We start from the raw sequence: 22919 nt of genomic DNA, 5'->3' as shown, positions 1-22919 counted from the left end.
TCACTTAAGAAATATAAAATTTACATCTCAGCATTGAGATTCACTTTCCTCACACACTACAAATTTAAAATGTGCTTAACCCCACCCTCTATATTCACTGGGGAGACTAATTCATACACACACAACTTATCCTCCCACAAGAAACACACAGAGTTTCAAAAGCTGATTTCAGAAAAATTGCCTTTTACTACTGGATAAAAACATGACTGCAAGTGTTTGTTCTGCTTCTCTATTTTAGAAGAAGAGGTTCTGTTTGAAAACAAATGGTTACCAATAGTTGTTATAACTTAGTGTGATTATATTAACACAGCCACAAATAACCCACCATTTAAAAATAATTTTTACCTTGCTGTGGTAAAATTTCATGTGGCTTTCCCACTAGATAAGCTCTTTGTAATATAAATGAAATGATACAATAAGTAAGTCCTCTGTATTAAAAACTAAATAATACAGTAAGGAAAATAGTGTATGTATAAAGTAAAATATAAATGTTTTAAAATGGAGTCACCATTAAAAGATAACTCCATTCCTTTAGTCTTAAAATATCTAGAGATCTGGACACAGAGGTCAGCTTATTTCTGGTCTGATTTATTTTTACAACATACCCCTGGTTTTTGGAAAATTCACAGCCATAGCATACAAGCCCTGTAATAATATATATTTTTAAATCAGTCTTCATTTCCATCAAAAACCTTTACAATAGTTACTGGTTTATTTTGTTTTATCATTTCTAGTGATGATTAAGCCTTATTAACTTTACAACAGGCCTTTTGGTAAAAGATAACTTTAGTCTTAAAACCTGCAGAGCTCTGAACACACTGGTCAGCTTTTTTGAGGTCTGGTTTATCTTTACAACACACACCCCCACCACCCTATACCATACAAAATCTGTGAGAATATGCAGAGCTCTGAACACACAGGTCAGCTTTTTTGTGGTCTGGTTTATCTTTACAATACACATCCCCACCAGCCCATACCATACAAAATCAGTGAGAGTATTTATTCTTAAATTCAGTCTTTATTTCCATCAAAAACTTTTACAATGTTTAATGGTTTATTTTGTTAACCTTTCTCCTAAGAAGGGGTTTTTATCATTTCTAGTGACTATTAAGTCTCATTGGATTTATCGTTACAAAAAAACCCCTATATGTATGAGATTAGAGATCCAACACACTAAAGCAAATGCTAATCTACACAGCTGAAAACTGTTGATGTGTTTTACTACCTCCACCCCCAGCCTCCCACGAAAATCAACAAAAGATATAAACCCCCATTTTAAACTGGGTGTGACACAATTGCACATATACAAACACACAAATCAATTAGGTGCATGCACACACACACACATACTACCAACTCAGGCACATACACATCCAAACCAGCCTAGGCACATGCATATCTATCACCAATTCAAGCACATACACACTACATACCAAAAATTAGATAACAATTAGTTGTCAATACCCACACACTCCTTACACATACATGGATCACTAATTCATACATCATGCACACAATGACCTATATATTTATACATACACACACACATACACGTGTGTGTGTGTGTGTGTATTCACCAGTTCACACACATACCACCCACCTACACATACACACAGGTGAGTTCCTAACTTGGATGGTATGGTATGTATGTGTGTGATTGGGGTACTTGAGATACCTGAGGAAAGGTTAAGGTAAGAGAGAAAGTGTAAGGAGTGAAAGTTGCTGGAACTGGGATTAGAACTGGTAGATGAGAGAGAAGCTGGGCTGCGCTGAGGAACTGAGGCTTGGGGTTACTTAAGATCAAGTGGCCCCAGGGTTACTCAAGGTCACTGGTGCAAGTGAAAAAGCCCAGTGGCAAGGAGGAGACAGCCAGGAAAGAAACTGAGGCAGAAACCTGGGAGCCTGGGGCTGGAAACAGAGGCTGAAAGGTGGGAGTTTGATGAGCAGATAAGTGGTGGCAAGGAGGAAACAGTCAGAAAACAGACAAAAACCCAACTTGGGGTTTCACAATAACAGGTTTATTAAACAGACAACACATTACACAGCCACATGAAGCTATTGGTTCACACACACACAAACACACAAGTACTCACAATGGCAGCAGGAGAAAGAGACTCAGTGGAAGGGTTGGAGTCCAGGTAGGGAAGAGAAACAGAGTCCAAGTCCTTGGTTGAAGAGAGGGTGGAGTGATAGCTACCTATCCAGGCTGGAAAGGGATCTTTGTCCAGCAGGGGTTGTCCAGAGCAGGGTCGCTGACAGGCCCTCTGGGTGGAAAGGTGGTGTGGCATGGTGCTGGTCCAGATGGAGAGGGAGTCCCAAGGAGTCAGTCTTCACTATCCCTTTTTATGGGGCAGACTACCTATGATCTCCTATTCCAGAGGGTTCCAGGTGTTCTTACTGAGCATGTGCAGCTTTGGCACAATGGTGAGTTGCCTCATCTTTTGTTTCTTGATTGCTGAGGGTGGTTCCAATGGCTGGGTCGTTTGGTCCAGGTATTGGTGTTGATGGTTCAGTCATTCAGAAGGAGCTATTTTTAGACCTACTGCCATTGTCTCTCAAGCACCCTCATTCATCCCCATTCATTCAGGAACCAAGTTACATAGGAGGAGCAGGTATGAGTCATAGGTTATGCAACAGGGCATGGGGACAAGATGGAAACTTGACATGACTTACGCTAACTTACATATATAGACCTAAAACATACAGTACCAATAAAACAGTAATATAGAATAGTAAAAATCAATATAAACATATTATACAATATAAAGAAGGAGAAAAAGCAAAAGCAAAAGAAATATAACTACCAAACTAAAATGTTGAAGCTTATCCTATGTCTTAACTTACTTATACTTATCTACAGGAAATAGGGAGAGAAAAAGTCAGAAATGGTTGGGGAAGGGGAGGGAATGCATTTTAAAATTAAAAACAAAACAAAACTGGGGATTTTGTTCACTGTCGGGGAGGGGGAAGAGACGGGGAAGCAATGAGAAGCCTGATCTTTTTTTTTTTTTCTCCTGCAGCCTGCCTATGTCTCCCATGGCTGGGGCGTGAGCTGCCAGTGGGCCCTAAGCTGTGGGGGATCCCAGTGCTTCCCTCCATGGTGGCAACACTTCACAGGCAGCACCCATCTACTAGCACCCCATCTGGGCAGTCCTGGGGGGCTCCAGCACTGCAGTGAGAAGCACCAGAGCCCCCCCACAGCTCAGGGCCCACCAACAGCTCACCATTCGGCCATAGGAGAGGCAGGCAGGTGCATAACCAAACACAAGTGCATGACTACAGACAGCTTCCAAAATGGCTGATCAGACAAAAATCTGAACCCTCACTGCATGAGAGGTCAGATGAGAATGTTTCAAAACTTGCCTATGCTAGGGAGTTCAGTCTAGGGTTTTTCAGCTCCTGCTGGAGGGTGGGGCAGGTGTAGTAGAGCCCCCTACCCCAACTCAGGGGGGCTCCAATTTGCTCACCCCAACCTCCAGCACTGGCTGGGGAAGCCCTAGAATGAGCTGCCTCTCCTTCCTTTCCCACCTCCCATTCTGAAATGGGGACAGGCTGGGAGAGAGGAGGAGCTGTTGCTAGGGGAACCTGGCTGCAGACTCCCAACCAGCAGCTAGATTCCCCTCCCCCCTGGAACTGACAGTATCTTCTATTTGATCCGGGGAATCACTGTAACTTTGAATGCTTCCTGCAAAGCATTCTCAGTTACAGTGCGGAGCCACACTTCTGTCTGTGCCATAGAAAATTATTGAAGTTCAGGAGTCAAAATTGGCAAAGTAACAATATTAGACCGAGCATACAGGAAGCAAGGGGCAAGAACCACAGGATCATGAAGCAAAGACTGAGAACCAAAAATCAGGATAGGAGTAAAAGACAAAGCTGAGATGTGCACAGTTCAGGAATTGCTTGCAAACTGGAAAACAGTGTTGTGCAACAAAAAGGAGCTACTAGGACAGTCACTTAAATGAGGAATTGTACAAACAGGTTCCTGGCGGGGAAAAGCTCTCTTGAAACGCAGTTTGCACATCTATTGTAGCTCTCTAAAGCAGGGGTGTCAAAGATTCATCAATTCATAGAAGTAGGGTCGGAAAGGACCTTGTAGATCTTCTAGTCCGACTCCCTACCTGGGCAGGAGAGAAAACTCGGCTCAAATGACCCCAGACAGATAGATGTCAAGCCTCCTCTTAAAGACCCCCAGGGTAGGAGCCATCACCACTTCCCTTGGAAGCTGGTTCCAGGTCCTAGCCGCCCTGACCGTGAAGTAGTGCCTTTGGATGTCTAGTCTAAATCTACTCTCTAACAACTTGTGACCGTTATTACTTGTTACCCTAGGGGACACTCGGGGGGGAACAAAGTCTCTCCCAAACCCTGCTGGTCCCCCCTAGTGAGTTTATAGATGGCCACCAGGTCCTCCCTCAGCCTTCTCTTGTGAAGGCTGAATAGGGTAAGGTCTCATAGCCTCTCTTGGTAGGGTCTGCCTGCTGTCCCTGGATTATGTGGGTGGCCCTCCTCTGGATCTTCTCAATGCTGTCCACATCCCTCCTGAAGTGCAGGGCCCAGAACTGGACACAGTACTCCAACTGCAGCCTGACCAGTGTTGCGTAGAGGGGGAGGATCACCTCCTTGGCCCTGCTTGAGATGCATCTGTGGATGCATGCCAAGGTGCGGTTAGCCCTACTGACCGTGACCTCGCATTGTCAGCCCATGTTCATCTTGGAGTCAGTAATGACTCCAAGATCTCTTTCTGCCACCGTGCTTTTGAGGAAGGAGTTTCCCAGCTTATAAGTGTGCTGCTGATTCCTACTGCTCAAGTGCAGCACCCTGCACTTGTCTGTATTGAAACCCATCCCATTTTCGTTAGCTCACTCCTGTAACCTGTCCAGGTCCTGCTGTAATCTGTCCTTCCCTACTAGCGTGTCCACCTCACCCAAAATCTTGGTGTCATCAGCGAATTTGAACAGGATGCTTTTGACCCCATCGTTCAAGTCACTAATAAAGATATGGCCTGTTTATCCAGCCTGTGGACGGTCCCTGGACATCCAGATGAGTTTGACACCCAAGCTCTAAAGGATGGGCTTTGAACCCTGTGCAGTGCCAAAGGCCCTCCCTGTTGCACCCACTTACGGCAGCTAGCTTCTTTATCTGGGGAGATAATTTAACACATTCTGTATTCTTTTCAGCAGATGTTTATCACAAGAGTGTTTGGTTTACACCTGTTTCTAAACTTTGACAAGCTGAGGCATGGGAGAACAAGAGACAGTCAGATTGCTTTTGATGGGTCTGAATTCAGATCAACAGGGTCTGATTGACTTTATTCCAGGGTGCTGAAGGAACCGGCGGAGATCTTGGAGCCCTTGACAATGATCTTCATAAAGTCATGGAGACTGGCAGGTTTCCAGAGGACTGGCAAAAGGCCAACATAGTGCCCCCCCCCACTGCTTTTTTTTTTTAAGTGAGGAACTACAGACTAGTTAACCTCCCTTTACTACTTGGGAAGTTACTGGAGCCAGGAACAGACCCAGAGGACATGTACTGGCACAGACACCCTTGCTCCCTCCCCCCACCCCCACTTTGTTTCCTGTTTCATTCACTCAGCAGCTGTGCTGAGGGAACCTTGTTAGGCTAGGCTGGGAGTTCCCTTTGCAGAAGGAGGTTGGAGGAGCAAACCAGTAAAGAAGAAAAGGGCAAAAAAAAACAAGGAAAAAGGGCCAGTGAGGAGATTAAAAGGAGATGGGTAAGGGTAAACAGTGCAGAGCCATAAACCGGACTCTCCAGAGCCAAGGCAGTGCTGCTTGGGGAAAGTTTCATCCCCCCAGCTTCAGGTGACCTAGCCAGCGCAGCTTCTGCCTTAGCTAGCAAACTGTCCATACTACAGCCAGCAGGGAATGGAGGGATAGCTGGGCTCCCAGGCATATGTTACTCCAGGAAAAGCCCTGTCCCCTCCACCAGGCTAACATAGCTGCTGGGATGAACGAAGAAACTTTTGGCATGGGAGCCAGAAGGGAATGGGCTAAGTCACCGGTGTTTCACCTTTTTTAGTAAGTGTACTGCCCAGCACCTGGACACGGAGTTGAAGGGGGGAGGGGTTTGCATATAGCTGGACACAGAGCAGAGGGTACGGGGTGGTGCACAGCTGGACGCACAGCTGGACCCAGCACAGGGTGGTGGGTGGCGGCAGTAGCCTCCGCATGCGACCTTCCCTCCCATGCTCTGGCCAGCTGGGTGGCGTCTGTGTGGTCCACAGGCAGGCGGCACTGCCCTCCCCCCCCAGCTTTATTCAGCGTGGTGGGTAGTGGTGCTCCATCCCCATCCGTTCGCATGTACACCTAGGGCCTTCCCAAGTACCCCATTGACAACCCCTGGACTAAGTGGTTTGAAGCCCTGAACTGGGATCCCACGAGCTAGGGTGGGTGAAGAAAATCCCATCTCCTCTTCCTCATCCACTCCATTTATTAGCAGATTCATGTCAGAGCGGCAGGAGGTTTTTAATGGAGTCCCACAGTGGTTTGTTTTGGACCAAGTGCTATTTGATGCATTTATTATCTGGATGCTGGCACAGGAAGTTTCTTAAGCAAGCTTACAGATGACACAAAATTGGAAAAGATTGTGAACATTTCAGGTTATACGTGAAATATCTTGAAATTTTGGAAGGTGGGGCTGAAGCTAACATGACCAATGCAAATGCTGACAAAAAACAAGTTGTTATGCCTTGGAAAGAATAATCAAAAACACAGATACAAAATGAGTGATCTGAAAGTCTTGGTGGATCACAGACTCAGTAATACTGAGTCTGCAGTGTGATACAGCTGCATCACACAAGAGAAGAAAAAATTAGGGTTGGTGCCACATCCTCCAAAAGTGCACCCTGCACCGCTTTTTCCTAGAGTGTCATTTTTTTTATATTGGGATTTCCTAGAAAATATGCAGCGTGGGGAACATTTTTTCATTCCTAGTATGCCTCTTGCGGCGTCTCAAACTGCTTTGAGATACTGCAACAGGCACATACTCACTTGTCTGGATGTGGCCAAAGGGACTGCAGAGGTCAGTTTACTGCTCTTCATACTAATTGTTTATTTCTCCTCCTTTGTGTATGACTTTATTTATTGAACCCAATGATCACTATGCTTGATAAACTGAGCTCTCACATTGACAGGAAGTTTTCATTGATGTGCTTCACATGAATGTCTGCACACCCTCAGTTTAAGAGCCAAACTCCTTTAGGGATCAGTAGGTGAAGTGAGTCTAGCACTACTTCTGATATGAATATAGGAAACCCAATGTAGCTCTTCAGATATCCAGTTATACTTTCAGTTCGAGGATCTTCTGATTGATTAAACCAGTAAATATTCTGAGTAACAGTGTACAGTTCTTGTTTGAATGTTGTTGAAGCCAGTTTTAAAAAGTGAGTCCATCTCCAAGAAAAAAAATGTACATAAAGGGATGTTTCATTAAACATAATGAGAAAGTAACGCTAAGGGAAGACTTGATGTTTTGATTTCCCGTTCTATTGTCTCATTTTGTCAGGTCCATACCACAGAAAATCTTGATTTAATAATTTGCTCTGGAAATATATTAAATGAAAAGTAACAAGAATAGACCCTCTAATATCACACAATATAATTGTTTGCATCTTCCTGCTTGGCATCAAAAGCAGCTAGTCTGAATGCCAGCTTCTCAAAGAAACAATACAATTTGCTATTTTTGTGAAATCTAATTCTTATTCAGTCTCTGTTAATCAAAACATTCTTCAGATAAAATTACACCAGCTCTCATATCACCTTCTCATTCCAGCTCGGCACTAATTTTGATTAAACTTTCCTATGCATTCACATGTGACAGAGTAGAATCTAGTCAAGGGAAATTGAGGATATCTTACTAAGCTTAGCATTCAAGATTCCTTCAAGTACCATCTGTGGTCCAGCAGAGATCTTCAGTCATCTCCAGGAACTGAATGGGAAGAATAAACACACAGATTTTCTTTGTCTCTACATATGGGCTGTTTCATACGTAATTATGCTTTCTCCCTGTCAGTTATTAATTTTGGCAGCAGTGGGTGTAATTTAGACCAGCGTTTCTCAACCTGTGGATCACAATCCAAAAATGGGTTAGGTAGCAACAATATCTCAAAGGGTCACGAGCAAGTGGCAGAAAAACGTGCAAAAGCGTGGGTTTTCCTTTGCATGCTGGCAGTGTTCCAGCCTGCAAGGGGCTGCTTGAGGCATGGCTGGCATGCAGGCAGGGGTATGGAAGCAGCCCCAGAAGCCAGAAGAAGGTAAGTGTTTGGGGAGTGGAACTTGGAGGGCCAGGGCTTGAGGACTGTCTGGGTGGGAGTGGTGGTGGGGTGTCAAGTCCCACTGCTTTCTGCCCCAGTCTAGCAGCTGGTGCGGGGCTCTGCCAATCCTGCTATGCTGCAGCACCACCCACCCCTGGCCCGAGCCCAGCCTGCCAGCCCCTCACCACTGCAGCTCATCCACAGGGTCTCTGGGGGGCTGCAGCTGGGACTGGTCCTCCTGGTAGCTGTGGCTGGCACCAAGCTGTGCAGCCTCCATGCTCTCCATGGGGATGGGTGTTCGACTGCTCTGCTGTGTAGGTGCCACACCACTTGCACTGGCTACACTGAGGCCTGCTAGGGGGGTAGCTCATCACAAGGCCCTGCCTCCTGCCCCCCAGCTGCCCGTCTGACTCCAGTTAGTGCTCAGTAGTGCTCAGCCTGAGGCATGCAGCACTCATCCCCCTTCTCCTGGCAGCAGCAGCTCTGGTTCCATGCCAGCAGGGCCCCCCATGCCACTGACTGCTTTGTGCCACTTACTGAGGCCCTCAGGGAATCTTCAGTAGCTTAGAGCAGTGAGTCTCAGCCAGGGGCACCCTCGGGTGCCCTGACGAATGAGGGGATAAATGAGATGAGCAGATCAAGTAAGCAAAAAAGTAGGGGTGCACCAATAGAGATTTTTGTGGCCGATACCAATAGCTGAATTTTAAGGAGGCGTATCAGCTGATACCGATCTGATTTCCAATACCAGCCCAGCAGCTTGGAGAGCTCCCTGTAGCTGGTAAGTCTGGTGTGGTTGAAGAGGAGAGGAGAGGGAAGGGGCATAGCGGGGCAGATCAAGGCCCCTGCAGGGAGGAAGGCTGGGGCAGGGGCTGCTTAGCCAGGGTGGGGTGGGCATGGGATGGAGCAGCAGCTCATCCAGGGGGTGCGGGGAGGGGAGGCAGCTCCTGCATCTTGGCTTGGAGCCGCTGGTCTGGCAGCTCATCCAGTACTCACCTGCTTGTCCAGTGGCTCCTGCTGCTACTCCCGATGCTCGTCCGGGAGCGCATGGGGGGAGCATGTGCTCTTGGATCTGTGTGGGGTGGGCTGGGGCTGGGGCTGCGCTAAGCTCTTCCCGGTAGGGCGGGGCTGCACTGGGAAGGGCATATGGGGGTCTGCAGCCACAAATTCACTGTAGACCCTTCCCAGCCCCACCCTGCCAGAAAGAGCTTGGCACAGCCCCAGCCCCAGCCCGCCCCACACAGACCCGGGGGCATGCGCTCCCCCCATGCCCTCCCGGACAACTGATGGGAGCAGAGGCGGGAGCCGCTGGACAAGTACTGGGTGACTGCCAGACTCGTGGCTCCTGGCCAAGAGGCACACAGTGGCAGAATCCACTCCATCTCCCCACGACCCCCGGATGAGCAAACACTCTGTCCCACACCCTTCCCGCCTTAGCTGGGCAGTCCCTGCCCCAGCCCCACTCCTCACAGGAGCCTTAATCTGCACCCCCCATGTCCCTTCTCTCCCCACTCCCCTTCCACCACACCAGACCTACCAGCTGGAGGCAGCTCTCCATGTTACCAGGCTGTGCTCCTCACCGCCTGTGCTGTGCTGCAGCTGCACGCACTGGCCATTTATCAGCCAATTATTGGCCTGATATGGGCCAATTTCCAATATATTAAATTTTCTTTGTATTGGTGCTGATCCGATATCGGCCCAATGCATTAGTGCACCTCTACAAAAAAGCACAGGCTCTGGCTTCTCCCAGCGTGGGTGATCTGCCAATCCAAGGGCTGGGCTTCTTTGCAAGCAGCTAGGGGCCGAGGGCAGGTGCCTGCCAGCACTGGGGAACGGGGCTGGGTGCCAAGGCTACAACAGGGCAGGGGACTGTGGGCTGGGCACCAGCAGGGCCAGGGGGCTGTGGCTTGGGACAAGCCCTCCATCCTTACAAATGGGTCCCGATATGAAAACAGTTGAGAACCACTGATTTAGGTTATGGGGATAAAGCCTGCAGGTTCAGCTACTGATGATTATTTATGTAAAAATGTGTGTCAGGATTCTAGATCATTGTTGAACTGTCTTTATATTGTAAAACCCCATTTAGAAATGGATTTTGATGCGTTTGTAATTTGGTCGTTGGAACTATATAAGAACAGGATGAAGGTAAGTTGAAGGCCAGGGCAGCACACGGATTTGCTCATGAGTCCGAGGAGAGGTTGCCCTCCCTCTGTGACCGCTAGAAGGGTCTGACAAGGATTTAATAAATCCCTTATTTAGGATGTAACATCAGCACCCACAGCAGACTGGCCGTCTTGGGGTTTGGCTAATGTTCTGTACAGGAGTTTAACCTATTTTCCCGCGGATACTGTTTTCAGCAACTGAATCGTGGAGGAGGCCCAGGCCGGCTGAGCAGAGCGCAGGGTCCGCGGCGGAGTCCCCTGCCGCCCTGCACCAGCCCCGCGGCGGCAGCGTTTCGCCCCGGCGGCCAGGCGCCAGCTCCTCGGCGCTTGCCGAGCGGGACGTAGCGGGGAAGGGTGACGGGGCCCCGGACCGACGGACGCCGCCGCGGCACAGCCAGCTTTGCCCAATGGGGGCCGCCGCTTGGCGCTCGGTGCCGCCCCCCAGCCAATGGGAGCCCTCTAGGGCTGGTTCTGGTCGCCCGAAGAAACTGCAGGGGGGAGATGATGAAAGGCGGGTGCTGACTGGTGCGTGTGGAACAACCTTCCATAGAAGCTGCTCTGCGATTGGTTCTCCCGAGCATCCCGTCAGGAGCGCCTGCGTCCAGGCGGAGCCCGGCGTGGGGGACGCTGGAGGCGTCAGGTCGCAATCGCCCTGCCGGCCGGGTGGGGCGGCGCAGCCGGGAGCCGTGGGGACAAGTCCTCCTGACCCGGCGCCGGTAGCAGGCTGGGGCCCGCCGGGCGGCGCGTCCCTCCTCCCCGCGGCCGCAGCTCTCCCGCGCTTCGTCCGCCCGCCGGGCTCCCAGCACGGCCCTGCCTGAGGACCGGCCTCGGGTGAAGGCGTCCCGCGTCTGTCTAGGGTGGGTGACAGCATATTTTCCCACCTTGTATTGGAAGCGCTGAATGGATATTTAACCATTAATCGTTAACAAAAGCCAGGCTAGTCTGAAAGGTCACTTCCAAACTTGGAAAATGCCCAGCACTGTATGCAGTAAACTAAAGTCTCTCCGTGTACTTGGCTAAGGTGCACGCCTTCATTTATTTTCCAGTCATAATTACCTTGCATCTAGGTGGCAGTTCTTACCTCAGAGGATCCCAAATGAGTCTATGTGTTTAATATGTGCCTTTGCAGATGACATGCAATGATCATTTCATTTGCCCCTTTTAAGGTGGAATGCAGCAACTGTTGTTATACATGGTGCTGCTGTGCACTACAACAGGCGTGTAGGATGAATCCTGTACGAAGCTAGGACTGGAGCAGGAATTTAGTTAACTATAGTTAACAAATAACTATTAGCATTGTATCTTGTTTCCTACATTTCTAGCATTTTATACCATTACCTGGAGAGTGACTACCGTGAGACTGTTAGTCTCATTCTCATAAAAAATCAGCAGTCTCAGAAATAACTTTATGTCTGTGCACTACTTTTCCAAGGTGTTTTCTTTAAGTGGATTGTTAAGGCTAAAGTGTTTGATTTTTATTTGTTTAAAGGTACAGTTTTCAGAAAAAGGAGATTTCTGGAGGTTATTCTGTGTGGTGTAGGGGAGGCTTTGTGCTGAGCTCAAGTTGGTCTGCTGATGCATCTTTCTCTTCCAGAATGGCTGGCACCATTATTGGAGTTGGACCAGGAGTGTTTATTGTAGCACTGCTCTGGGTGTTAGTATTGCTGCTTTGTGTGCTGTTATCCAGGGCATCTGGCTTTGAAAGGTAAGGACATCTGTCTTTAAAAATAAAAGCATGTAGAGAAAACAGCTGACTTGGATTTCAAGTAGGGGTGCACCGATATGGATGGCAGACTGTTAATGAGTCAGATCAGCCAATACTGATCCAATTGTCAATACGTAGCCGGGCAGCTTAGAGAGCAGTGTCTGGCTGGTAAATCTGTTGGGGGTGGGCAGATCGAGACTCCCATCATGAGGGAGGAAGTGGGGCTGGGGCAGGGTGGGGTGTGGGATAGGGCCATTAGCAGCTCGTCCAGAGGGTGGGCAAGGGGGGCAGGGCTGTCCCTAGCAAGGGGCATATCAGGGTGACCTCCCCAGGCCCCATGCTTTGGGGGGCTCTGCAGAGCTGGGCAGAGCGGCCATGACCCCTCCTGCAGGGCCCACCTAATGCCAGTGACTCCATGCTGCCGCCGCCGGTTTCATATCCAGCCACTTGCAAACTTCCCCTTCCCCACTGCCACCGGCTTCTTCGTGTCCAGGTCCCACACAGGCTGATTTGCCCCAGGCCCTGCACCCTGTTAGGCTCGTCTCTGGAGTGCAGGGCAGCTCCTGCCACTGCGCACCCCCAGGGAGGGCATGGGGGCGCACATGCCCCTCCCAGATCTATGCATGAGGTGAGAGTGGGCTGCCACTGCAGGCTGGGGCCACAGGCAGTTCCAGGCTCTTCCCAGCGGGGTGGGGGGGCTGATCCGGGACTGCACTTGGAGTGGGCAGCGGCAGCACTGGGAGGGGGGCTGCGGTGAACTTTGGGGTGGCTCTAGCCTCCCCATAGCTCCCCTCCCAGCACTGCTGCTGCCTGCCCCTAGCGCAGCCCTGGCCCAGCACTGCCCACAGCGGCAGCCTGCCCTTGCCCCATGCATAGATCCAGGGAGCACATGCCCCCCCTTGCCACCTTCCAGGGAGCATGCAGCGGCAGGAACTGTGCCCCCTGAGTCGTGGGGAAGGGAGCAGGGCGGCAGATTGCCATTAAAGGCCCCCCATAGCTCTGCTGGTGTTGTATTGCCGCCTTGCTCCCCTCCCTGCAACCTGGCATGACTGGGGACAGAGGAGCCTCACAGGGATCTCCTAGTGGCTGCTTGCTTTGCACTGCCCCGATGATGTGCCTCCTGCACACAGGGCTGCACTAAGGGAAGCAACATGGGGCTCTGCCACTCAAAGCAGCAGCAGGCGCAGGAGGCGTGTTGCCAGGGCAGCAGGGGGCAAGGAGATCCTGGGGCAGCCCCACTGTTCCCAGCCATGCCAAGTTGTGCCTGTGGGGCTACATCAGCCACGGAGGAAGGAAGCGGGGTGGGAGCTAGGGCCCGCAGCCTGTCCCCCCTGCATAGATCTTGGGGCGCGGTTCCCCCCTGACCCCAGGAGTGCGCGCAGCCATCGGGAGCCAGCTCTGCCCCTGCCTGAGCCGACAGCAGGCAGGCAGCAGTGGGGGAGCTGGCTCCATGCTCTTGCTGCAGCCGCCTTCTGTTGGGGGCAGGGAGCTGTGGACCTGGGTCCCTGGCCCCATCGCCCTGGCAGCTGCCCCCTACCCCCCAGCAGGGCAAGACAGCAGGAGCTGTGGGTGGGAGGCAAGAAGCCCCAGCAGAGCTGTTGGGGGGAAGTGAGGGGCATCAGCAGGGCTGGGGGGACCTTTAATTTTAATCATGGCTTTTGGGGTTTTTAATCAGAGAATTTGCAATTTTTTATCTTGGAAAACCGGGATCCCTGCTTATCAGTGACATTATCTTCCATATCAGCCAAAAAAAGCCACGTACCTATAATGTCAATTTTTTCCTTTTATTGGTACCCATACGATATGGACTGGCGCACCTCTAATTTCAAGAAACGGATTCTTAAATTCATAGTCTGAATGGGCCCTATTTTAACTTCCTGCCACAGAATACTCACGTTCATTGGGATTTAGTTGAGTTTATAAACACAACTTTGCTTAGTTTGTTGTTCTTTTTGCATAAAGTGCTATATAGCACATGGACCTATATTACACATAGGACAGGATTTTTGGTGGTGATAGTCTTTTGTCACTGCTAAAAGTGTTCCTTTAGGATCTGGCTTCTACTGTTTGTGTTTTGCCCAAAGATTAAATCACTTCTGAAGCCTCTTACTCTAACACTCAAGTATAGTTCTTGGGCAGGCAGTTGACTAACCAGAATAACCACCCTTCCTTGTTTGTTTGTTTGTTTTAAATTTGCTTAGTAAATCAAGATATGGCCCATGAAAATCTAATAGATTATCAAAATTATTGTTGAAAGCAAATGTAACTATTATAGACAAGAAGCATAGATAGTATTCAGTAAAAAGATGCAGCAGCAGAATGTACAATTCAGCTTTGTGGCAGGACAGATTTTTCAATGCCAGATAAGGAGATAAGTGGGAACTGAGTGTCCAGTTGCCCAGGCACTCTTGAAAATCAGGTTTTCCATATCCTATAGGGAATGGCAGTAATTTTAGGACGTTCATACTTTCTTTATGTTTTAATAGAAAAGACAAAAGAAGAATAGGACTTCCTTGCATACGAGATGAATGCATATTCATTCAGATGCTCTGAATACTTGGTGTAGGATTGTGGGGAGGGTTTTGTCACTGAGCTGGAATGAGTATGCTGATGAGGTACTACTGATAGACAGAATGCAGTATCATTCGTTGTAAATGTGTTTTTAAAGAGAGCTCTGGGACTGAGACTCAACAGTGAGATTGTCCCTGTCTGATTCTTTTCTCAGATTCTCGGTTGTTCTGGTCTTTATTTCTGCTCTGATCATTACTTTGGTTCTTTGGTTTTTCCCTCGTGCCAGTGAGTTTCCAGAGCCAACTACAGAAATGAAGGTAAAACATTTTCTTTTCCCCGTTTTAATCCTTTTGTCTTGATTCTTCTCATTCAATCTAGGCTTATTACAAAACAGATACTGTACCCCAGATGCCCCACCTTGCGAACCAGCAAGAATGTAACCAAATAGTAGTTTTATTTTTTGCAAAGCTCATTTCCATAACTATTCAAGCTATTCTATACAACTGGCTTCCAGTTACATAAATCTGTCTTGAGAAAATCAGTTCTTGAATCTTTCTCTTATCGTTGGCAATAGTTCGTGTTAGTGCTTGCTTGAAGTAATGACTCTTTTTAGATTTCTGATTTTAAAATTTTCTACTGCTTTCTCTAAGCATGTTTTCCTATCATGGGAACCTTCCCTGTTCTGGAGTAAAATCCTTGAGGCATTGCAATGCATGATAAAATTCCCATTGATTTTTGCACCAGTGGCAATGCAGAGCAGAGGCAGGGCAATCCTGTGCAGGCTCTGGACGGCTTCACCAGGAAGTGCTGGCAGCAAGAGGGGGAGGGGCTACTTTTACCCCATGCCAAGCAGCAGTTTCTCTCACATGCTGCCTCTGCTGAGCCTGAGCCCCAGCTCCAGGCTCGCTTGTCCTGGCTGAGCAGCAGCAGCAGCAGCAACAACCAGGCAAAATTTTTTGCTCAATGTGGCGGGGAAATCAGCTTCTCTCTCTCACTGCCGCCGCGCAGGTTTTGCCAGTTGAACCTTTGCAGATGTTACATTTTGAAACGGGCTTTGTGGCCCATTTTAGCCACACTTTTGCAAGTAAGAGTCCCTTGAAAGTGGTCGCGGCTGGCAACAGAGTAACAGAGATTCCAGCTGACTGCATACAACTCAATTGTTATCAAAAGGCAAAACATCAGTTATTTTTAGCTGCTGTTACACGCTTTTCCAAAAAAGCAGTTATTCATTTTTGGCTTAGTCTAAGTGACTTGAAAAACAGATTCTTATTCTATTTTTCCAGGCTACTGCTTATGATTTAAAGAGCACTAAAAAACCACTGGGCTAGTTTTTTGTTTTATAACCTTATTTGTTCTGTTAGCCCTGGTTGAGATGGAGGATCTGCTTGAATTCTGCTCTCATCAGACTGTTTAAGTTTGTTTCTACTTGTTCTTTCCTTCCTTCTTTCAGCTCAGTCAGTCTCCCATACCTCATGTATGTGTTTGGGTTGGGGATATTAGAGTGCTCTGTTTTAGGTGCCATTCCCCCTGTTCTAATAATGTATAGAAGAATATTATTTTTCTCTATATCAATTTGTTTGATTAGGTTTGGGTGCATCTACACATTCATTAATGCACAGTAACCAGAGTTACTGTACAGTAGTGCCGGCACATGCCTTTTTACTGACGCTGCTATGCAGTAGCCTAATAATACTGTGCAGTAGTATATTAGTACTATTTCTGCTGTGTTGTGCTACTGCGCAGTTAGTGTATCATGTAGATGTGCCCTTTGAGAGCTCTCTCTCTCTCTCTCTCTCTCTCTCGTTATAAGGTTGTTGGGTTTTGTTGTCTCCTGGCTATGAACAATTCAGGTAAATTTTGGAAGCAAGATCAAGGGCAATAGTGGAAATAGGACAAGTTACGTGTCAGGGAGAATTAGAAGGCTTATTTACAGGATCTCCAGTGCTGGCCCCTGCAGTAGTCTTGCTTGATAGAATATCAATAATACATGATCTGAGCTTTCTGTACCTGAAGCTTGCTAATTGGCTAATTAAAAAGTGAAACACGTTGAATGAGCAAACATATCGCCCACCAGAGACTTGTTCGGTAGCAGAGCCAAGGTCAAGCTTGTGTTAATGCTGTTCCACAAAACTCCCATTTTTTGTAAGCAGTGTTGGAGCAATCCCAAGAGTTGGGAGGTTGATTTCAGAACACTCCTTTTTCTGGTTGGTATGTCTCACTAACACTGTCTCCCTTTTGTGTCTGCATCTTCACTGAATAATAAGATTCTTTTCCAGCCTCCATGTGAAAAGAATCATATAATAGCTTCCATCACAGAATCCAGGCCTGTAAGCTTCAGAATAGCCCTGAGCTAACAGAACTCAGTTTACTAGTGTCACATGTAGTTGTAGGTACTATACAAATACAGTAACTGAAATCTTGTCCAGGTGGAGTAAAATATTGACTGGAGTCAACCAGTGAAGATGGAGCTATGCTTTCTCTTCCATGTCATGAAGCTGGGGAGGCAACACGTGCAACAACAGCCCCTACAATGTCCGTCATGGAACTTCACATGTATGAGCAGTGATACCAGGCCCATTATGTATGATTAGTATTTTCCTGCTCCATGGAACTAACTCTTCCATTAGAAATAGACTTGAGACCAGAAAGTAGTAAATTGTTCATCATTCAAGTACTTTCTACACAAATCTACTCTCAATATGTAGCATTAGAACCACACCTCTAGGAATGGGACCCAGAATAGATGAAGTACCAGCAGTGAGGCTTAAATTTCACGTTAGTAGGGTGCATACATCTCCCTATCTGGCTTTTCCTTTTTTAAGATACCAAAAAAAATTTATCTTAGTTGACGTATCATTTAGTAGTTAGAGCTAGGAATAATGAGACGGGACTTCTGCTTTGTACGCCCAGCTATAGCAGAGATTTTTTTTGTGCCTTAGGTAAGTCACTTTCCTTGTTTATGCCTCCGTTTCTCTCTTTGAAACAGATATAATATGTATATATCTTTTACTTAGCTGGTAGTGGGAGGGAGGGACTGCCTTAGCATTGTGACTTTCTTGAATGGAGAATGTTCCATAGAAAATAGTGGTACTGAGTCTGGACTTGGGCAGATTTCCCACTGAAGTCAGGAACTCTGCCAGTCTAGTTTGTGTCCTCAAAACCTTCTATTGCAACCCCCCTTCTGTGGGCAGAGATGAGACTGTCTGTCTGCAGGGATTGCAGGTATTTTCCTTTTTTCTGGGAACTGCTGTGTTGACAGTTCTGCATGTACCTTCTCATCCCATTGATATACCTAAAGATGCATCATGTGAACGCATGGGGGAAAAAAATCTCTAAAGAAATTCCAAGGTTTTAACAAGATTTTCCACCAAGTGATTCTTGAATACTCCATCCAGTATATTCATCTCTTAGCTGCCCATATGCAACTTTGTAATAGTCATATCACCACTGCACAGGTGCAGAGTATGTAGGGGCCCAAGGGCTGTGCCCCCTCTTGGGAAGAAGATAGGGTGATCACCTGTCCCTAACTGTGCAGGACGGCCCTGAAATGGGAACATTGAGTCCCGTTCCCAGGCTGCTTGACTCCAGAACAGCATTTGTCCTGGATTCCCAGTATCATGCAGGGATTCAAGTTTTCCTTTTACCATGGGAAATGGCAGATTTCCCCTTGCAGGCTGGCAGAATTCCAGCCTGCAAGGGGCTGCAGGGACCAGGACGCAGGGGGTGCTGTATGCGCGCGCACACACACAGAGCCAGGAATACAGCCCCAGGCAGGTAAGTCTATGGGGGGAAGAGGAGGCAGATTGAAGCCCCCATGGTGAGGGAGGGAGTGGGGCAGGGGCTGGGCCTGAGGACAGTACCTAGCCAGGGCAATGCATGGGGCCCAGAGCTGGGGCAGGGAATGGGACAGAGCCATGGACAACTAATCCAGCAGGTGGGTGGGGGGACAACTTCCTGCTTCTGTGTGCATTCCTGGGGAGGGGAGGGGAGGTGGGCATGTGCCCCCCAGATCTAAGCTTGGGACAAGGGCAGATGCTGCCCTCCCCCGGGAGCCCCACACCAGCTGCACTGCCATGGGGTGCCCCCTGCCCGCCCAACAGCAGGAGCAGCAGTGGTGGTGCAGAGCTGTGGCAGCAGCCATGGCAGCACAGCCAGTGTAGGGATCCCAGTAGGAGGGCAGCAGGATGGAGAGCCCTGAGCTAACAGCGAGCAGCCCACATGTGCCCCTGCTCCCTCAGCTCTACTCTAGCAACATCTCTTCAGTAACAGGCACCAGGTCTTGTTCTGCACCCCTGGTCCCAGTTGTGCCCACCGTCAAGACATCACTGGACCAAATAACATAGATTTTTAGATCCAGGGTTCAGTCACCTATGCCTGTACCAACATATAATGCCACCACCTGCTTACAGTGGCCAATGTAAAAAGCAGAAAAAAACAATGAGGGAATCTGTGTGAAAGAATGAATAGGCACCAATTTAACATTAATTCCAGAAAGAGAAAAGCTACAACATTCCATCACTGACCTCAGAGTAGTTGACTTGAACATGAAACTGCAGAACAGGAAATCAACCACAGACTGGATTTTGTGCTAAGTATGGTCTCAGCTGAAATCGTGCATCTCAATGGGTTAACTGCCTTGTTTATCTCCTTTTATCCCTTCTGCCCACCTTCACCTCTCAGCAGTGCTGCATCTTTTCCTTCCCTTTTCCCTATCTTTTGTATTTAAATTACCTTACTCACTTCTGTTTAGTACACCTGCACCTTGCAAGTTCATGAAAGTTCATGCTTCCTTTAATGAGTTAGTCTGTAAGGGCACTGATACACATGCCTGATGCATGCTCTGATGTGTGCTAATTAGAATGTGTCTGAGCAAACTAGATTAGTTGAGTCTGCTGGAGTGTACTAATTAGCACACTGTGACAGCCTTGGCATCACATGTACTCAGCATCCCTGAGCTTCAAAATGGCAGTAAGGGGTGCTTTCACTAAAGCTTGTTCAACCATTAAACTAAAGCTCAGGCCCAGCTCCCACCATTTTGAAGTGTGGGACACTGAACACAAGATCCTGTGAGTGCTTTAAATAGAGTGGCTCCTGAGAGCTGCTCTAATTAAAAGTGCTTCCTCCCCTACCCTGACCCCGGAGCATGTGTAAAGACACCCTAAGGTGCCATAGTGCCCTGCCTTCTGTCACAGAAGCTATAAGCCTGTCCCATACTTTTTTAAATTGAAGACTCTGGTTGAATTGGCTTGGTATTGGCACGATGCAGCATTACTTTTGTTATGGACGATATAGAAACAAATGCTGAGTTGTGTAACTTATTCTTTCCATTCTTTTCAGATTGTGGATACCTTTTTCATTGGCCGCTATGTCCTGGTCTCTGTTCTCAGCCTGATATTTCTTGGAAGCCTCTTCCTGGTTCTTGTTTACCATGTTCTGGAACCAGTGTATGCCAAACCACTCAGAGTTAACTAACTATCCCAAGATCCAAGGCAGGTAGTATGACACCAGTTGGGCAATGAGAATATTCCCCTTCAAATTTCTGAAGAAGCTTTCTGTTCATGGTGTTATATAAACAATGAGTTCCAGAACCAGCGTCTGTTTGAAGTGCCAGAAATCTCCAAATAGGAATTTCAGTATGCGTATGCTTTGCACAGGCTAATTAAGAGTTTGCGGCCTTTTGTAGAGCCAAGAAAAGCTTGCTGGCAGAGAAAAACCTGTTTACAGACCAAATCAGATTCTTTTGTATTTATTCTTGGGAGTATTTCCATGATCTCCATTTTGGAGAAAATAAAAGAACAAGAACAAGTGAATTTCTCTCTATTGTTAATCACACTCATGAGCGGATCCAGGATTTTGGAAAGGGGTATAAGAGTAGTGACCTGCACTGCAGGAGTAGCTGCACCCTGGCTCCCAGTATTCCCTAGTTGTAGGCAGACTATGCCACAAGAGCAGAACAAGTTTCTCAAGCAGGTAAGAATCTTCTTTTTCCCTACTCCCTTCCCCTCCCATTCTACACTGCTGAGCCGAGGATGTGGGCGAGGCTCCAGAGCTACTGCAGTTAGCTGCACAGGGAGTCAGGTTTGGCTAGAGACAGCAGCAGTAGTTACGGCAGTAGGCAGGTTCCCTTCCCCCACTCCTGGGATGGCAGGGAACACCAAGGGGACTAAGCAGGGGGGGAAACCTGCCCACTACTGCTGCTGGCTCTGGTTGAGCTCAGCTCCATATGGAGCCTGGGTGGAGTGAGCAGGAGTGACTCTGGAGGCTGCCCCCCTTCCCCTAAGGCAGCCAGAGAAAGCAGCTGTAATGGGGAGGAGAGGGACTGTGCCACAGCATGGAGAGGAAGGGAGTGAGAATTCTTTACATGGCAATTTAAAAGTCCCTGGCAGCTTCTCCCATGGCATGGGTTTGTATCTGTGCTACTGCAACTTCCCCTCCCCCCAGTGGATCTCCTTCTGATCACTAATAATGGCAAAACTTGCATGGAATTGAGAAGTACTTAAAGTCCCAAAATACTTGATCCCTGAATTGTAGACATAGGGCTCGAAATGGGTGCGGCACAGAATTCTTAGTTGTCCCAGATTGTGGCCTCATACAAATACCATGTTGAAAGTCTTTCTGTTTTCTCTCTTTCTGATTAAAACTTGGAACTGATTAAGTGTCAAAATAAAAAAGGAGCTGAGTTTGAACTGTGGGTATCAAAGGTTTGTATCAATTCTGGTTCTTTTAGGCACTTGTTCTATTTTGAAACAGCTGATTCCCCTGTGTGTTCCCTGCTAGCCTGTAAGCAGGCTCATGAAAGGGGACCTGCCTGCCACTGTTGCTGCCACTGTCATTTTCTCCAGCAGTATTTCATTGTACAACAGCAGCTGCAGGTGAGAGAGGGGCTGAATGGGAGGGGATGGAAGAAAGAGTAAGGCTGAGCAAGGAGGGAAGGAGAGGGGGTGCTGAGAGCAGGGCAGGTAAGGAGAGGGAGAGTTTTACTTAATTCAGGAACTGAACACAAACAAAACAAACCGCACACGCTTTGGCTGCTGTTCTGGTCTACCCATCCTGAGGGAAGGGAGTTGGAAGTGGGGGTGCAGCAACCCTTGCTGTACCAGCTGCTGCTCCCCTCACCCCACTTGATTCAAACCAAGTGATTTTTGTAAAGTCTTACACATTCAGTTGAGGGTTGGATTGTCATTAGGGGCTCTTCTTTTCTTCCCTGTAAAGAAAACAAACCAAATCCATGTAATCCTTTCCAGTGGTTTGTTTAGTTGTATTAACTAGAACCCAACAGATCTATTTATTTCCCTTCCCTCCTTCATGCAAGAGGAAAACTGTTGAGGCCGTCTCAGAGGCCAATGGTTGCCTGTTTCCTGAGAAACGTAAAGGTTATGTTTTTCATTAGTTTGGAGACCTCCTTCTGTGCAGCTTTAGAGGTATCTTCCTTCACTCATGAACTCAGCTGAAGGCTGGGTCCAACACATGCCTTTTTGGAAACGTTTTACATTCTGTATTTACTTGGTCAAACTATAGCCTGCAGGCCAGATCCAGCCTGCAAAGGGGCTTTGGCCCGCAGCAGGTCCCTTGGTCCCACCTGGCCAAGGCAGCGCCCAGGCATGGCATGTCCTGCCACCCCCTAGGCACACAGCAGGGCTGTGGGAGCTCTGCATCTGGACTGGCTTTCTAGGCATCCAAGGCTGCTGCCACTGCCCCCAGCCCTGAGGTAGCAGTGAGATCTAGTGCACACAAACCTGGCCTTATGTGCCCCACGCTGGCTCTGGGCTCAGTAGTGGCAGTGCTGGACAGAAACTGCTGCTCAGTGCGAGGCAGAAGTGGGCCTTCCCCCTCACCACCACCACCACCACCACCACCAGTGCTTCCTGGTGCAGCCACATGGGGCTGTCCTGCATCACCACTGTCTCATGGAGCAGCAGTGGCAATGCAGAGCAGATGCAGGGCAGCTCTGTGTATGCTCTGGGCAGCTTGACCAGGAAGTGCCGGAAGGGAGACGAGCCATTTTACCCCACGCTGAGCACCAGTTTCTCTCCCATGCTGCCTCTACTGAGCCTGGGTCCCAGCTCTGGGCTCACCTGTTCCAGCTGAGCAGCAGCAGCAGGCAAACAAACTGTTGCTTGGCATGGGGGGAAAGCACCCCCTTCCCCTTACCACTGCCACCACGCAGGTTTTGTTGCAGCTGGCCAGAGCATGTACGGCACTGGGCTACCATGCAGCTCCATCACCGCCACCTCTGGGCTGTCCTGTGCGGCAGCATTTGTAGTGCAGGGCAGCT

The 22919-nt window shown here is 48.4% G+C and overlaps 1 protein-coding gene across 1 annotated transcript; it reads left to right on the top strand.

The window, feature by feature from the left end:
- Positions 1–11024: 11024 nt before the first annotated feature.
- On the top strand, positions 11025–21335 carry TMEM218 (transmembrane protein 218). Its single transcript, XM_090027741.1, has 4 exons — positions 11025–11285; positions 12023–12133; positions 14859–14961; positions 19982–21335. The coding sequence occupies exons 2-4, from the start codon at positions 12024–12026 to the stop codon at positions 20114–20116; spliced, it is 348 nt and encodes a 115-aa protein (XP_089883867.1). The 5' UTR covers positions 11025–11285; position 12023; the 3' UTR covers positions 20117–21335.
- Positions 21336–22919: the final 1584 nt, after the last annotated feature.

This window comes from Crocodylus siamensis, chromosome 14, assembly GCF_052110815.1.
Source record: "Crocodylus siamensis isolate JL-2025a chromosome 14, ASM5211081v1, whole genome shotgun sequence".
Taxonomy (NCBI): Eukaryota; Metazoa; Chordata; order Crocodylia; family Crocodylidae; genus Crocodylus; species Crocodylus siamensis.
This window is presented reverse-complemented; position numbering and strand designations above follow the sequence as displayed.

Coding starts and splice junctions, on each gene's coding strand:
- TMEM218 (XM_090027741.1), top strand. CDS start 12,024: ATGGCTGGCACCATTATTGGAGTTGGACCAGGAGTGTTTATTGTAGCA. Junction 12,134..14,858: donor AGGGCATCTGGCTTTGAAAG/GTAAGGACATCT, acceptor TTCTTTTCTCAG/ATTCTCGGTTGTTCTGGTCT. Junction 14,962..19,981: donor AGCCAACTACAGAAATGAAG/GTAAAACATTTT, acceptor CATTCTTTTCAG/ATTGTGGATACCTTTTTCAT.